The 17,011-nt window shown below is 37.4% G+C and overlaps 2 protein-coding genes across 2 annotated transcripts in view; both read right to left on the bottom strand.

Annotated features, from left to right (window-relative positions):
- LOC144638393 (uncharacterized) overlaps positions 1 to 17,011 on the bottom strand; it is a 252,085-nt gene that overhangs the window by 203,108 nt on the left and 31,966 nt on the right. The window contains 5 exon segments of the mRNA XM_078497606.1: positions 9,068 to 9,370; positions 9,817 to 10,122; positions 10,484 to 10,786; positions 11,148 to 11,450; positions 11,812 to 12,114. Of these exon segments, the coding sequence (XP_078353732.1) occupies positions 9,068 to 9,370; positions 9,817 to 10,122; positions 10,484 to 10,786; positions 11,148 to 11,450; positions 11,812 to 12,114 (1,518 nt within the window).
- LOC144638092 (uncharacterized) overlaps positions 2,176 to 17,011 on the bottom strand; it is an 87,687-nt gene continuing 72,851 nt past the window's right edge. Inside the window, exon 37 of the transcript XR_013567881.1 lies at positions 2,176 to 2,258. The gene's annotated coding sequence lies outside the window, so the exon portion shown is untranslated. The remainder of the gene's footprint in view (positions 2,259 to 17,011) is intronic.

The raw sequence follows: 17,011 nt of genomic DNA, 5'->3' as shown, positions 1-17,011 counted from the left end.
TTTAAAATGATCGCGTTTTCTTAGAAACTACGTTACGAAGTAACGTTGCGAGTTAGACAATCAAATTGCGAACTTCGGAACAAACTTCCCAAACTTTTGCCGACTGAACTTCTGAACTTCCCAAGTTTGCAAGTTGAGGAGGAACGAGACACGTTACAAAGTGGTGGCAGAAATATTTCAGCGATTCTAGCTGCTCGAGTTTCAAAATAGTTGTTTGAACAAGCACGGCGTCGGTATCAACGTTCTGACCCACAGTAAGTATAAAGATTACATATACCGTCCGTTGCATCACGTCCTGAAAAAAAAAACATGTTCAAATTGGGTATCAAACATTGCATGATTTGCAATCAAGCTTTTAAGTTTGAAAACAACGTTGCGCGCGAGCGATCATGAAGGTGAACCAAAGTATTCGCGATTGAACGCGTACGGTTGATAAATATATTTTACTAGTATTCTGTGGCAAAAACTCTTTAAAATATTTTTAACTGGCGCAGATTTTAAAAACCCTTGTGTAGTTATGTTGACAGAAATGGTTTTGCTTCGCTAAACCATCGGAAGAAAACACGTACCATAAAAATAGAACTGAGCCGTAAACGTGTCGCGACTTTTAATTTAAATTGTCTGACTCTTTCGCATTTGTATAAAATTTATTTCACGTGAAGATCGGTAAAGCCGTCCAGTTTCATTCGGTTTACAAACGCAGAAGACTTGACATTGAAGTTAAAGCCTCACAAAAATTTTAAAGATGTATTTGCTGTATATAAAAAGCTAAATTTGACCAAATTTCAGCCAACGTATAATTTATTTATCGGCAGATCGCTCATGCGAAACGACGTCAGGCTCTTCAACTTCAACAAAATATCTAGCTACTGGAATCGCTGGAACATTACCGCTGCTGTCATGTTTTCTTCACCTGAATTTCCGACATGACCATGACTTTCGAGCAACATGTCTTGTTCCTCTTCAACTTGCAAACTTGGGAAGTTCAGCCGAACCAAAGTTGGGGAGTTTGTTCCGAAGTTCGTAATTTGATTGTTTAACCCGCAAAGTAATTGGCTACTTTGTAACGTAGTTCCCAAGAAAACGAGTTTAAATTTGTTTGAATGAATTTTACTGAGAAATAAATAGTTTCTATTTAAAATTCGCAACTTTTTAAAAACACGCGACTTTTTTCAAAACCCGCGACTTTTTCAAAACCCGCGACTTATTTAAAACCCGCGACACGCGACTTGAAACCCGCGACCCGCGACCATTAGGGAAACTCCTTCGGACTTGGGGAGGGGGGCGGGGCGGAGAGCTTATTACCCGAGGGAAAAAAAGACATGCGTTGAAAGCTGAATAAAGAGGAATATAAAATAATAGACAGAACGTGCATTGAAATAGTTGTGTGCAAACCTTGCTTAAAGAAAGTGATAGTTCTTTAATTAATTTTGTGGAGTTGCCCGAAGATGTCAATGTGTTTAAACTTTTGAACTACAAAATCGGTATATTTCCAATACTTCTGCTGATGTAATTCGTTTTGAACGTAACGTTGAGATTTGTCCGCTTCTTGTCTGTTTTTTATTTTTCTGGGTTTTTGCCCGAATTCCCAGAATTTTGACCGAAAACGTTTCGGTGCTGGGGGGGGGGGGGGGGGGGGCTGCAGCCCCCCTCATCCCCCGCCTTGTACGCTTATAAGAGTGTTCATTATTTATTCTTTGCGGGGGGAGTGCCAGCTAAATCATAGATGGAGAGGGGACAGAAAAGTTTTAGGTGTGTCTTGGGGGGGGGGGGGCATTAAGGTTCCAAGATAGTTAGTGGGGGGTCATGTAAGTTTTCCCAATGTGTATGGACCCAAATGTTATAAGGGCTTTTTTTCTAAACACTTTATGAGAAAAAGCATCAAAGAGACTTTTCATATCAAGCATAATGACCATGGGTCGAATCCTAGATATTTACAGACAGACAGACAGACAGACAGACAGACAGACAGACAGACAGACAGACAGACAGACAGACAGACAGACAGACAGAGAATTTTATGTCGGCGAGAACAGGTAAGGAGCTCAAATTAGCAGTGAGCTGTCTCAGGGACGTGTGTCAGTGACACATTCCCCTGGATTATTTCATGCAACATGCCAGTAGTATACAGCTTTTCAGCAGTTTCTTTAATTGAGAACCAAAAGCAAACAAAGGTATCTGTACTAGCACATCTTTATTTTCACCGTTGTTACTGTTACAAAGTGTTAAATATAATGCAATCCAAAAGTACACAGTTGCCATGTTTGTACTTCCAGTTGTTTCATGTTCCCAGAATCGGCCATGTTTGTCCCTACCACGGTAGTTAACGAACTACAAAAAACCAATGGAGAATAACCAGTTAATAAGGCACAAAAAAGCAACAGAAATAAATGAAAAAGAACCAGTGCAAACCTATTTTTTTGGAAAGTTCTTCACTTGTTAGTAAAAAGATAAAAATAATGGAGCAATGACAGTGAAGTATTAGCGTTTAAATTCAGAAAGGTGTGCTCTTAAAAATGTCCAGGCACCCACCTTAAAAGTTGATTGCGTAGTTCATACACTTTCATGAGGCAAGCACATCCCACCGGGAAAACTAAACATGTGCATAAGCACAATAAAGGCAAAGCTGGTCGGTCTTTATGTTCATACAAACGTGAAAGATGACACCATCCAGCAGATAAATCACTATCGAATGGTAATAGGAAAATGCCTTCACTCTAAGGTGCGCCGTCTGCAGAGAGGAAAAAAATCAAGAAATTGTTTGCACTATCTTTTTGCCTGTGAAAAAAATTTAATCACAGTAGCCTGTAGGCGTCACAAGCTAATTCAAAGTTTGTTTCCCAACAGAAATCTATCCCATACTGAACTAAAGGGCTGCTTACCACTTTGTCAATAAAATATTATTACTAATAATTCAAAAGTTTTAGATTATAACTGAAAAGTGGCCTGGTTTACAAAAGCGCAATGGAGGCAGCACTGCTAAATTAAAGAAAAGTGTAGTATCATTACAAGGAAACCTTTATGTTAATAATAATAATAATATTTTATTAATATAGCACCATTTCTATCGCTATCCAATAGCGCTTTACAAGTTTCTACAATGTTAAAATTACATATCTATATAAAACGTTACAATATCTATATTATAAAAGATACAAGATCAATCAATGATAAAAAGACAAGTTAGTTCACGTAGTATATTATTTCTAAAAGGAAAACACTAAATTATAAAAATACCTAATTACTACCTAATTTTATGCAAAATCACTAAAAATGACAGGGGCGGGACCATCACAAGTGTCCGTCTTAAAGAGGTGTCTTAAGAGAGAAATGACTGTTATGCAGTTTTCAGGCGCATATCGTGATATCTTCTCGTTCAGTTGCGGGGCATAACAAAAACAAATCGTGGAAACAAGAAAAAGTGATGTGCTTTAGGACTTTACTGCTGTCTTACTCGAGAAGCTAAAAATCCTAGACGAGTTAATTATCTGCATCCATATAAACATACTTGATTGTAGTGTTATTCTGTCGTCATTAGCGCCGTTTGTCCGGTGTCTTCTGCTTGTGTATTTCTCTGAAAAAGAAGAAGAAACAAAAGCACGACAAACACACCCACCCCAACCCCTAACAAAAATACTCCAGGACCCGTACTTAAGGGCTCCAAAAAAGCGACTTCAAAAGCTCTTTAAGCGGGCACTGTTAGAAGAGACTCAACAGAGTCTTAAAGTGGCCACTTGAAGGTTAGTCTTAAAGTGGCCACTTGAAGCTCATTCTAAAAGTGGCCACTTTAGGTTTTAAAAGTGACTACTTTGAGGAGTCTAAAAGTATTTACTTTGAGTTTTTAAAGTGGCCACTTTAAGGTCAGACTTAAAGTGACTACTTTAAGGAGCGTAAAAGTGGCCACTTTAAGTTTATAAAGTTACCACTTTAAGGAGTTAAAAGTGGCCACTTTAAGTTTTTAAAGTGACCATTTTATGGTCAGACTTAAAGTGACTACTTTGAGGAGTCTAAAAGTGGCCACTTTAAGGTCAGACATAAAGTGACTACTTTAAAGAGTCTCAAAGAGGCCACTTTAGGGTCAGTCTTAAAGTGGCCACCTAAAGGAGTCAGAAAGCAGCCACTTTAAGACTCCTTAAAGTGGCTGCTTTAAATCTTAAAACGAACAACAAAAAAGTTGAATTCGCAAAAAATTTAACTAACCGAATTTTACGAGAAGCAGAACGAAATCGGTTGAACCTGACTTGCACCACTTTCAGTTATGGTACCAAAAACTGAAACATACCAGTAACTTCCACTATTGTAGCTGTACGGCTATCTCCAAACTTGTTTGATGCTTTGCATTCATAAGCACCACTGTCTTGAGGAAGGACATTTTGAATAAGAAGAATTCGTGAATCATTCTTGAACTGAGCCCGCGGTATGCTGGTACTTCCATTTTTAGTCCAAGTAACAGTAGGGTCAGGATCTCCGCTGACCTCACATGTCAATATTGCCAGTTCGCCAACGGACAACATGGTTCTTATTGGCAGTTTCTTGGTGACAGGCTTCTCTAATGGAGTTAAAAAGAACGGGTTTCACTATTTGACTCACAACAATACTTGAAATATAGTGATGAGCCATATACTCACCACTAAGAAAACGTCTTGGGTTACAGGAGTAACTCAACCCCATTTTGTACTAGCAACGACAACGAGATGACAGACTTAAATCACAACAGATTTATTATCCAAGCCAAGTTGGTTTAAGCATGTCTCTTTAAAAGTAAGATTACAGACCATGACTTCATAAAGACGTCATACAAAAACCAGAACTTTACAAATACATGTAACTTGAGCATGTATTACACTAAACAACGAGCCTCAAAGCACCTAACAAAATTACGTGTACAAGATGCACTTGCAGGTGGGGTCGGGTAAACGTTTTCAGTTTGCTAATCTACCAACCCACCCACCCACCAACTGACCGCCCACTAAGGAAATGCTTCGTAACAGAGCGTGGAGCACGATACATGGCACTCGCAAATAAATCAGTGATACTTGGCAATTTTATGCCTTTTAATTAAATCTGCGAGAATTATTTTCCAAAACTCTTGCAACGTGGTTTCTCGCCATTCCAAGTAACTCTGTTACAAAATGCTTACGCTGCGTGCTTATTGCGTCATAGATGCATTGGAAAGTTCTAAGTCCATTCCTGAGTGTCTTGAACGCGTTTTCTCTCAACTTTGCAGTATGCATCTATTCTAACACATACTAAGTATGGACCAATTTTTAAGTACAGTTGTTCCTGTTGAGTTTCTGTCCTCAGCAGTAAGCATCTATTCTAACACATACTAAGTATGGGCCAATTTTTAAGTACAGTTGTTCCTGTTGAGTTTTTTTCTTCAGCAGTATTTTGTCGAATTTGCCTTTGTAAAAATGAAATTTCATTGCTACTCATGTTAGGCCCACCAGTTTGAAAGGCAAGCATTTACACCATTCTTTTTTTGAGTTAAACATTTTGTGTATACTTTACGCAAAAATGATCCCAGTTGAGACATTGGGCTGAAAAAATTATAAACTCTCGCAGTTATGCATCACTGAAAAACAATAGTACCTTTGGTTTCAATCTCTATGAAGTTACTTGAAATATACAATATCTGAAATGTAAACGCATTACGAACACGTAAGATGATTACAAACATCACAGTTATGGAAAATGAAATGAAAACAATCTATCATATGTATACTGAACTTGTATTATGAGCATGCGGTGCAGCTTGACGTGTCACAAAATCCTCGGTATGCCAGTAGTTTAGACTGTCTGTAAGGAGGCTAGTATGTATAGGTTTACAATAAAAGAATAAAACAGTACATGCACTTAAACAACTTCTACTTTATGTTTTTCTCACTTGTCCATTAGCAGGTCACTTTTACAGCCATGCTTGATTTTTTAACAGCCCATTCCATGCTATAATAATCACTTGCCTGCCAAACAGACATTAACGACTGAGGACAGATACCAATTAAGTATTAAGTTAAAAGCCTGTCTTCCACATTTCCTGCAAATTTAACTAGGAAACTTTCCAGTCAGTTTTTTTATTAACAAAATGCAACAGTGGTTATGGATTATATGACGAGTTGATTACAATACCTCGTTGACAAAAGCCCTAAGAAACACTCTGTAGTTGGTGTTTGGCTGTAGTGCTTTGTTGTAATAGCTCTCGATATCACTGCTTCTCTTATTTCTTGTTTTACTGTTTGATTGCGCTCCATTCCCGACAATGAATTCCTGGTACATATTAAAATCATTTCCTCCAAACTGAAAAGTAACATAAGCTGCAGGAGCCGAAGATTCATGAGCCTCTTCGTATGTCAACAGATCTTGAGGTGCAAAACTTTCCGGCGAGTTTACAACTCCAGAATAGTTTGACGAAAATGTTATGATGATAACCTGAAAAAACCTGCAAGATTGAAACATTAATTCAATAGCTGAAAAACATCCAAATGATGGTGACACACGATGTTATCAGATAACATGATGGCTTCGTTTTGACTGAAGCGAAGAATAGTGTACAAAATGTGTATAGCCTGAGTGGAAAAGACGAGCCAATTGCAGACCAAGATGGAACAAGTTGACGTGGGAATGATTTTTTTTTTAACAAGGAACTGTCAAAGACCCGTGGAGCACGAAGAAAAAAATGTAGTTTGACTAAGCTTGATACAATAAAATAATTCGTACCCATTTATGCACTGGGGCAGAAAGAGGTACTGTGTTGTGCCACGAAGACAACAAACAGGCTCAACCCCTTAAACCCAGAATCCAGATCCCAACGTATTATTTGGACACTACAAACTAAGTTAAAACGAGCAAATAAAAATCAGATTTCATTTGAACACTAGACATTCGGAAGCTATTGTCTACATGCAAATAACTACGCTTCCCCTTACTATTGCCAAATACCCACAGTTACTCCAAGAAAAGAAAGCATGTCTTAGGCAACAGTGCAGTAAGTGCGCTGCCGTCCAACTTGAATAATTTATTCATAATAGACATTCCCCACCCTCCCTCTTGAAGAAACAAACCAACTTCTGACGTTGTGCAGGAAATGGACAAAGAAAACAGACCCAATGAAAACTGGAACATAGACATACTTTGCACTTCCAGGAAAACGCGGCAATGTTATTTTTGCTGTAATTCCTGTTTCACTTGACACTGGAGCAAAAGAAAGTGAATATGGCGCTTCTTTGGACCATTTCACACCTGTAAAAGATAAACAAGGTTGGGCCTTTCTGGTTATAAAGAACCAAGAGTACAAAGAAAACTTGGATAAATTGTGCCTTGCCTATAAATATCTATGCACTTATGAGAATGTCGGAACTTTGACTTTGACTTTGACCACTCATGAAAATTCATTTCGCTGCAATATTAGTTGGAATAATTATAACATTGTGAAGTAAGACATTGCAGGAAACCTTACCTTGTAATTTGGCCCTAGATTTTAGGCTTCAATTAATGCCTGAGAAAATTTTGGGCCAATGGTACCCTAAATATGTCATCGCTTGACTTACTCCAACCAATCTACAGTGGAAAACGTTTTGCGTTTGCTATTACGCCAACATCCGAAAAGTCAAAAGTTGCATTTTCTTTCACTTACCTACTGTCTGAAGCACTACAGGTTTGCTGTAGGGTCCAGGTCCCACCACAGTGTAGCCTCTAACGGACACTTCATACTTTGCGCACAATGAGAGACCAGTTAGGAGCACATCTGTTGTGGTCGTGTTAAATGTTGAATATAATATAGGTTGAACCAGGGTACAATTTTCCTTCAAAGTTAAACTGACTTCATAAAGTTTGACGATGCCATTCGCCACCTTTGTTGACAGTCCCGTCCAAGTTATCTGATACGCTATGGTATTCACTTCAACTGAAGATACGTTATCTGGCCCACGGCTAGGCTCTAATAGAAAGAAAATTGGGTACATTTACAATCACAATTTTTTTATGAGCATAATATACAGCTAGTGTACATTGTCAGTGCAGCTCATTAATGAAGAGGTTCTGTTAAATCACGATAAGAGTACGTGCATGTTTCAACAGCAAGACCAAAACGTTTAAAACAGTGTTAGTGACAACTCGAGAGGTAAAACATTTCTCTTTTCACTGTTGTTATAGTTTAGCAAAGTACGACAAACGTGGTATAAACAAAAGACCTTTACAGGTATTTTACAACTAAATCGGCTATAAGATTTAAAAGAAAAAAAGTTTCCAGTTTTATATTTTTTTATAAAAAGATACTGATATATACTGTTTAAATTATTCTTTTAAAGGAAGCTAAACCTACCATACTCCGTGGTAATTACAGTTAAAGAAGCGTTTGGTCCAGGTTTGATAGTCACAGCTCTGACATGGAACTGATAGGTGACTCCACCTAACACATCAACTAAGTGACTAAATACATCGCTGCCAAAAGTCTCTTTCTGTGTATCTCCTTCGTGGCTATAAAGCACAGTGTAATTCCTGATTATTCCATTTGCTTCGGCAGGTCTGCTCCAGGTCAGGTTAATTCTTGGACCATGTGTTTTACTAGGGGCAATATCAATATGAGAGATGATCGTAGGAGCGCCAGGTGCTGGTGAGAAACATTATATGAAATTATACAAACAAGTTGATTGCAAAAGAGAGTACAATTTCATCTGAACACTTTTTGGAAAGTTTATAAAACATAGCAGAATCTTATTAAATATAATAACAATATACCTATATACTGCCATATATACTGACATGACTAATAAGAGATTTAAGCCAAAAAAAACTTCGCCATAGCACTAAATTGCATCAAGAAAAAGTCCTCTTCCAAGCCCAAGGAAAGCTCTTCTTTGGGCTGTAGACCAACTTTGAAATCAGGATGACGCAAATCGTGTCACGAAGAGAGAAGGGAGATGGAGTTGTCGTTATGGGCAAGTGCCTACAGGGAGAAGCCTCTATCAGTGATGACAAGGAATTCAGTCACTGCAACATAGAACGACCCATGAGTTTTTTTTGCAATGAGTCATTATTTTACAAAGAAAATGACAACCCGGTCTCTTACCATCTTCCATTGTTTTGCCAATCTCTACAGGACTATTTGGCCCATCACCAACAGAAGTGAAGGCCAACACTTCAAATTCATATTCTGTGTATTTATCAAGCCCAGTGACATCTTTAGTGAGACCTGAACCACTGTTAATAAGTATCATGGTTGGTGACCCTGAAGAGCCTTTCTTTTTATAGAACAATTTGAATCCTGTGATGATTCCATTTCTGGAGTCTGCTGGTGGTAACTGCCAGGATGCTGTAATACTGGTGGACGTTTTTGCAGTGACAGAGAAGCTATTTGGTGGTTGTGAAGGAGCTACAATTGACGAATTTAATATAAATTCACTTGTTAAACAAGCATGTGAAGTACATAAAATAACTGCTAGTTGCATAACAGAACTAATGTCTGGTAGCGGGTAGCAAAACTAGACTGAAACTTAGGTTTCAAAATGTTCTGAGATAGCTGTCCAGATTACTTGAATGAAATCCAAAGACCCAGTGTCAGGATAAATGAAAGTTGTCTTTCTCTTGTGTTAAGTTGATAACAACATCAGTCACTATTTATGTTACTTGTACATCACGTATAACCAATATTGAAAATTTAAGAAATGAAGAAATGTAAAGAATTTTTGTATTCTCTTGTATATTTCCAGGAGGAACTCCTCGAAATTTTGGATGGGGATGTGCCACATAAAGTTTAAATTTTAAAGTCAAGTAGACCTTTAATTTGCCAATAGTCATAATAGATTTCAGAGTTCTCACCATCTTCCTTTGTTTTCCCAAATTCAACCGTACTATTCGGGCCGTCACCAACAGAAGTGAAGGCCAACACTTGAAATGCGTATTCTGTGTATTTAGCAAGCCCAGTGACATTTTCAGTGAGAGCTGCCCCATCGTTAATACGTAACATCGTGGTTATTGACGCTGTAGAACTTCTCTTTTTATAGAACAGTTTAAATCCCAAGATTATTCCATTTGTAGAGTTTTCTGGTGGTAACTGCCAGGATGCCAAAATACTGGTGGAGGTTTTGACAGCGAGAGAGAAGTTACTTGGAGGTTGTGAAGGAACTGCAATTGAGCAATTGAATAGTTAAAATAAGTCATTTGGAATTCTTGACTTAAATAGTACACGCAAAACCAAATGGGACACATACACTTAAACATACACCAAAGATGTTCCTATCAAAATATATAGAACTGTACTAACTTTTCTACGAATATCTGAACACCATAAACAAGGATATAGCAAATAGTTACCGACAGCTAAGTAGACTCTTAGATAGCAATAATGATATTGGTAGTTTGTTAGACAGCTTCTTTCTTGCCATTCCGAGCATCAAGAGTAATGTTCTCATCTTTGCTAACCTAAAATTACATCAACCAGTTTTCCAGTAAATGAAAAAAGGAATAAAGAAATTCATTATTTTACCATCTTCCTTTGTTCTCTCGACTAATACTGAACTGTTTGGTCCATCGCCAACAGACGTGAATGCTAACACTTGAAATTTATATACTGTGTACATTTCAAGCTTGGAAACAACTTTTGTGAGATTTCCGCCAACGCTAATAACCACAAAGTTTGACGTCCCTACAGAGCCTTTCTTTTTATAGAACAGTCTAAATCCTTTGATGATTCCATTTCTGGAGTCTGCTGGTGGTAACTGCCAGGATACCAAAATACTGGTGGAAGATTTTGCAGTGACAGAGAAGTTACTTGGAGGTTGTGAAGGAACTGCAATTGAGCAATTGAATAGTTAAAATAAGTCATTTGGAATTCTTGACTTAAATAGTACACGCAAAACCAAATGGGACACAAACACTTAAACATACACCAAAGATGTTCCTATCAAAATATATAGAACTGTACTAACTTTTCTACGAATATCTGAACACCATAAACAAGGATATAGCAAATAGTTACCGACAGCTAAGTAGACTCTTAGATAGCAATAATGATATTGGTAGTTTGTTAGACAGCTTCTTTCTTGCCATTCCGAGCATCAAGAGTAATGTTCTCATCTTTGCTAACCTAAAATTACATCAACCAGTTTTCCAGTAAATGAAAAAAGGAATAAAGAAATTCATTATTTTACCATCTTCCTTTGTTCTCTCGACTAATACTGAACTGTTTGGTCCATCGCCAACAGACGTGAATGCTAACACTTGAAATTTATATACTGTGTACATTTCAAGCTTGGAAACAACTTTTGTGAGATTTCCGCCAACGCTAATAACCACAAAGTTTGACGTCCCTACAGAGCCTTTCTTTTTGTAGAACAGTCTAAATCCTTTGATGATTCCATTTCTGGAGTCTGCTGGTGGTAACTGCCAGGATGCCAAAATACTGGTGGAAGATTTTGCAGTGACAGAGAAGTTACTTGGAGGTTGTGAAGGAACTGCAATTGAGCAATTGAATAGTTAAAATAAGTCATTTGGAATTCTTGACTTAAATAGTACACGCAAAACCAAATGGGACACATACACTTAAACATACACCAAAGATGTTCCTATCAAAATATATAGAACTGTACTAACTTTTCTACGAATATCTGAACACCATAAACAAGGATATAGCAAATAGTTACCGACAGCTAAGTAGACTCTTAGATAGCAATAATGATATTGGTAGTTTGTTAGACAGCTTCTTTCTTGCCATTCCGAGCATCAAGAGTAATGTTCTCATCTTTGCTAACCTAAAATTACATCAACCAGTTTTCCAGTAAATGAAAAAAGGAATAAAGAAATTCATTATTTTACCATCTTCCTTTGTTCTCTCGACTAATACTGAACTGTTTGGTCCATCGCCAACAGACGTGAATGCTAACACTTGAAATTTATATACTGTGTACATTTCAAGCTTGGAAACAACTTTTGTGAGATTTCCGCCAACGCTAATAATCACAAAGTTTGACGTCCCTACAGAGCCTTTCTTTTTGTAGAACAGTCTAAATCCTTTGATGATTCCATTTCTGGAGTCTGCTGGTGGTAACTGCCAGGATGCCAAAATACTGGTGGAAGATTTTGCAGTGACAGAGAAGTTACTTGGAGGTTGTGAAGGAGCTGCAATTGACAGTTTTAAAAAAATGATAAACATGCACAAATGAAGTGTGTGAAAGAGCATAATATAACACAAAGTCGAAAAATTTAATATTACATAATCACCTGGAACTCATCAATAAATAAATCGAATGCAAAGTGAAGTTGCAAAGGAAAGGGAACAAAGGAAAATACACCAAGGGTAAGCAATAACTGGAGCAACTCGTGGCCTGGCAAACATAATTAAAGCTGTAACAATCCATAGAGGGCTTATTGTTCACAACACCGAACAAGCCTTTTTGAAGACTCAGTTTTTCATATATTTCAAATTTTAAGTTCGTTAATTGTGCTAACATTTAACGTCAGTTTAACGTTTGTGCAAGTAGAGGATAAAAGATGTTGAATGAAGTGCAATTTTTCTGAACATCAAATTAAAGGTCACCTAAAAAATCTTTTTTAAGGTAGTAAATCACCAAAGAAGTAACACTAAACCGAAAATAAACAAAAACAAGACGCCTCAAGCTTAATGCTTAAAACTGGGCAGTTAATGTTTAACTACCTGATTAGACAAGTACAGCAAAAACTTTTAGAATACCATTTCATTTATATTGAGTAACACACAAGTCTGTGGATTGCTTGTCCATGCTTGGACAAATTCCTGCTTAGGCTTTCAAATTTTTATTTTTCTTCCGAATACTGAATAACCTAGGTGTTGAAAACGTTTTGTGTGCAATCTTGAATAAATGAACTCATACCAGTTAAATGGCAGTACAAATGATCTCCGACCAAAACAAAGAAACAATTTGAAAGATTTCGTTAAAAACTAAGACGCGTTTTTAAACATTTTTAAAAATGTACCACACCAAAAAAATGGGAATAAGAACAAGATAAGAAAGCTTTTCAGCTTTCAAACATGCAAGCTCTTCACGTCAATTTTGGGAAGCAGTCACGCAAACGCAAGTTCTTGATTGCGTGATTCATTGCAGGTCATTTCTCCATCGCCGTTCGGTTCCGACTGAAACTCAAAACCCTTGAATGAGAAACAAAAAATATATATTTTATATTCCTCGCTAAAAAGAGTGGAGTAACCAGAAAATTACAGTATTGGCTCCTGCTCGAATTAAACGATTCACATAAATAATAAAAAAAACGAATAAAACGAGTCAAATATCAAGAATAACAGAAAAATTTCTAAACAAAATTACAAAAGAAAATAAAAAGACTAAAAAAGGGCATGCATTAGACCACACGTATTAGATAACAGATGCTTCTAAAAATCTCAACTAAATGTGAAAAAAAGATTAAAGATGAGGCGAAGAAACATTTGAGTTGCATTAAAAATTTTGAATCCTTAAAAGCCGTGAAAATAGCATGCCGTGATAAAATTTAATTAATTATACGCGCCAAAGGGCAAGTTTTCATTTTCATAGTGTCTAGATACCCGGCAGCCGGGAAGTGTTTTCAAAATACTACATACCCGGCAGTCTGAAATTATTCTAGAATTTCCACGGAAAAACCAATCCAATCCTCCTCAAAACTATAGATCTTTGCTTAGAAATGCCAAGCGATTTCAATTATAGTTTTGGCTTTGTGTTTGAGGAAATTTTCGAGCTTGGGCATACTACAAAATCTTGATTCTTCGACACTTAGAAAAAATTCGTACTCTGACTCCGGTGTCAACTCTTATAGAATAATTTCTACAAAAACTGAAGTTGAAACCCTGCGAGAGTATTCGATATTTGCTGAGAAATGCGAAGCGATTCTAAATAATGTTTTGCTTTTGTTGTGGACGAATTCTCTTGGCTTCGGCGTACTATAAAATCCTCGACTCACGGGCACGGTTGTTCAAAAGACTAGATACCCGGCAGTCAAAAATTCATGAATAATCAATACATTCAATATCCACAAAAATGATCATTGAAACCTAGCTCCCGAGAGTATTTAAGTATTTCAATTTTCGGTCGGAAATACCAAGCGAGTTTTTACAATGTCAGTTTGGTTTTGCACAAATTGTACGAACTTTATGTGACTCACGGGCACGATTTTTCAAAGACTACATACCCGGCAGTCAAAAATGCTTCCCGTTTTTCCATCTAAATTCCATTTGAACCTGCTGAGATTCTGATGAGATGTCGGTGTAGAAATACCAAGCGATTTTCCAACTTAAGGCCTCAACAATTGCCTCGGCAAAGTAGTACAAAATAGCTACAAAACGCTTGAGCGTTCGGAGACGAAAGTCCGCCACCGATGTAACTTCCGGTGTGTCCTAAAAAGGGATACCCTTATTAGTTACTAGGTCCAGTAGGACCCAGACCTAGATCAACAGAACCTCAACGCTATTAGGCACACGTTGTGAACTGATCTGAGAGTGGTCTCCTCACTGAGGGGACAAATCCCCTGAATTTGAAAAAATCTACTTGAGTGACTATATATAGAGGAACGCTTTGTATTTCTATTTAACCGAGAGCTTCGTCGCTTCCAACGCTAAGCCGTTTAGCCCACAGAAGAACTTCGTCGCTTCCAACGCCGAGTTCGTTTTGGCGCGAAAACCAACACCACGTGCCACCTTTGTCACGCCACTAAAGTGTCACACCGGAAGTTACATCGGTGGCGGACTTTCGTCACCGAACGCTCAAGCGTTTTGTAGCTATTTTGTACTACTTTGCCGAGGAAATTGTTGAGGCCTTAAGTTGGAAAATCGCTTGGTATTTCTACACTGACATCTCATTAGAATCTCAGCAGGTTCAAATGGAATTTTGATGGAAAAACGGGAAGCATTTTTGACTGCCGGGTATGTAGTCTTTGAAAAATCGTGCCCGTGAGTCACATAAAGTTCGTACAATTTGTGCAAAACCAAACTGACATTGTAAAAACTCGCTTGGTGTTTCCGACCGAAAATTGAAATACTTAAATACTCTCGGGAGCTAGGTTTCAATGATCATTTTTGTGGATATTGAATGTATTGATTATTCATGAATTTTTGACTGCCGGGTATCTAGTCTTTTGAACAACCGTGCCCGTGAGTCGAGGATTTTATAGTATGCCGAAGCCAAGAGAATTCATCCACAACAAAAGCAAAACATTATTTAGAATCGCTTCGCATTTCTCAGCAAATATCGAATACTCTCGCAGGGTTTCAACTTCAGTTTTTGTAGAAATTATTCTATAGGTGGTTTTCACTGTCACGCCGCGTAAAAATAAATCCAAAACTATTGAGTAAAAAAAATCAAGAATAATACAAGTTTTAGAAAACTATTATATAAACTACTTGTCCAAGTTTCAGGTCTGTTCGTTATTCCGTACTCGAGTTATCCGTCAAATTGTTTCTCGCAAATTTAGAGAGCGCAGTATGGAACCGCCATGTTGGAGCCCAAGCAGTTGGGCTCCAACATGGCGGCCGGAAATCAATGAAAACATCTGGCATTAAATACTGCTACAAAAAGCGGTCGGATCACCCTCATGAACAAGTTAACATTCACATAAACACTTCTCGCTAAACCTCAACTGTTCAGATTGTTACAAATTGCAGAATAAGGCATTTTTTTACAAAACGTGACAGCCTTCTGGCGGCCATCTTTGATCTCGTGTGGCGTGAAACTCCGAAATTCAAAATGCTCTTTCTTAAAGATGGCGAATGCTATCGAGCTAAAAACCCTCAACAAGATATATATTAAGAAAGTCTATTAGGCAGTGAAGGATAAAAACTCAGGGGTCTTGCGATTTTGGGTTTTAGAATTTTGATGACGTCACGTGAAAACCAAGAATAAGAGTTGACACCGGAGTCAGAGTACGAATTTTTTCTAAGTGTCGAAGAATCAAGATTTTGTAGTATGCCCAAGCTCGAAAATTTTTTCAAACACAAAGCCAAAACTATAATTGAAATCGCTTGGCATTTCTAAGCAAAGATCTATAGTTTTGAGGAGGATTGGATTGGTTTTTCCGTGGAAATTCTAGAATAATTTCAGACTGCCGGGTATGTAGTATTTTGAAAACACTTCCCGGCTGCCGGGTATCTAGACACTATGTTTCATTTTTGCCGTCTATTCAGTTTCACAGGATGGCTTTAACGATTTACATTCCATTCTAGTTTGTAGAAATTATTATATTATTACTTTGCATTTCCATTATGTTTTCTGAGTTCTTGAAAAGTGTGCAAGTAAAGTTTTTACATCATGAACAAAATAAGGTTCTTTTGTTGTGTAAACATTCAATTCGTCTGTGACACACGGACTGTACACGGATGGAAATAGTCAAAATGGACACAATTCTTGCTAGATGAAAAGCATCTTTAAAGTAGAGTCTGGAGCCGTTTTTAAATGCAGGAGCTTGCTGCAAAAACATTGCGTGACTGATGTAAAAAAGCTTCGACCTCAGCGACCTGTCGAAACAATCACCGGTTTCGGACTCCAGAACTCGCTTGAGTCGAACGCTTGAATAAAAACACAAAAATATATCTTTCACGTTTAACAGAAATCGGGGTATTAGATAAAATTTTAATTGCTCCTGCTGAGTAAATATCAAAAGTGCGGGATCTGAATCCTGGCCAAGAAAGCGGCCGAGTGAACTACTACGACAAATGACGCAAATATGTAAACATCACATGGTGCCTCAATCTATAAATAGATGCCGTGTTCGTTTCAAAAGCCTAAAAAGGCAACTAATACAAACGTGAAAAAATAAAAACTTTTAAAAAAAAAAAAATAAAAAAAAATATAAAAAAATAAAAATTTTTATTCAAGATGGGGTCAAGAAACATTTTAAAAGGCAAAAAGATTTAGAAAATTTCAAAAACGTGAAATTTTGCATACGTGGTAGAATTTAATTACATGTATTAAATTACCCGCGCCAAGATTTCATTTTCATTTTGCAGACCATTTGTTTTACTTGCTGGCTTTACGGATCCCTTCACAAATACCATCAT

This window comes from Oculina patagonica, chromosome 14, assembly GCF_052425735.1.
Source record: "Oculina patagonica isolate OP01 chromosome 14, crgOcupat, whole genome shotgun sequence".
Taxonomy (NCBI): domain Eukaryota; kingdom Metazoa; phylum Cnidaria; class Anthozoa; order Scleractinia; family Oculinidae; genus Oculina; species Oculina patagonica.
The sequence above is the reverse complement of the archived record's forward strand: the minus strand, read 5'-3'. Positions and strand labels throughout refer to the sequence as shown.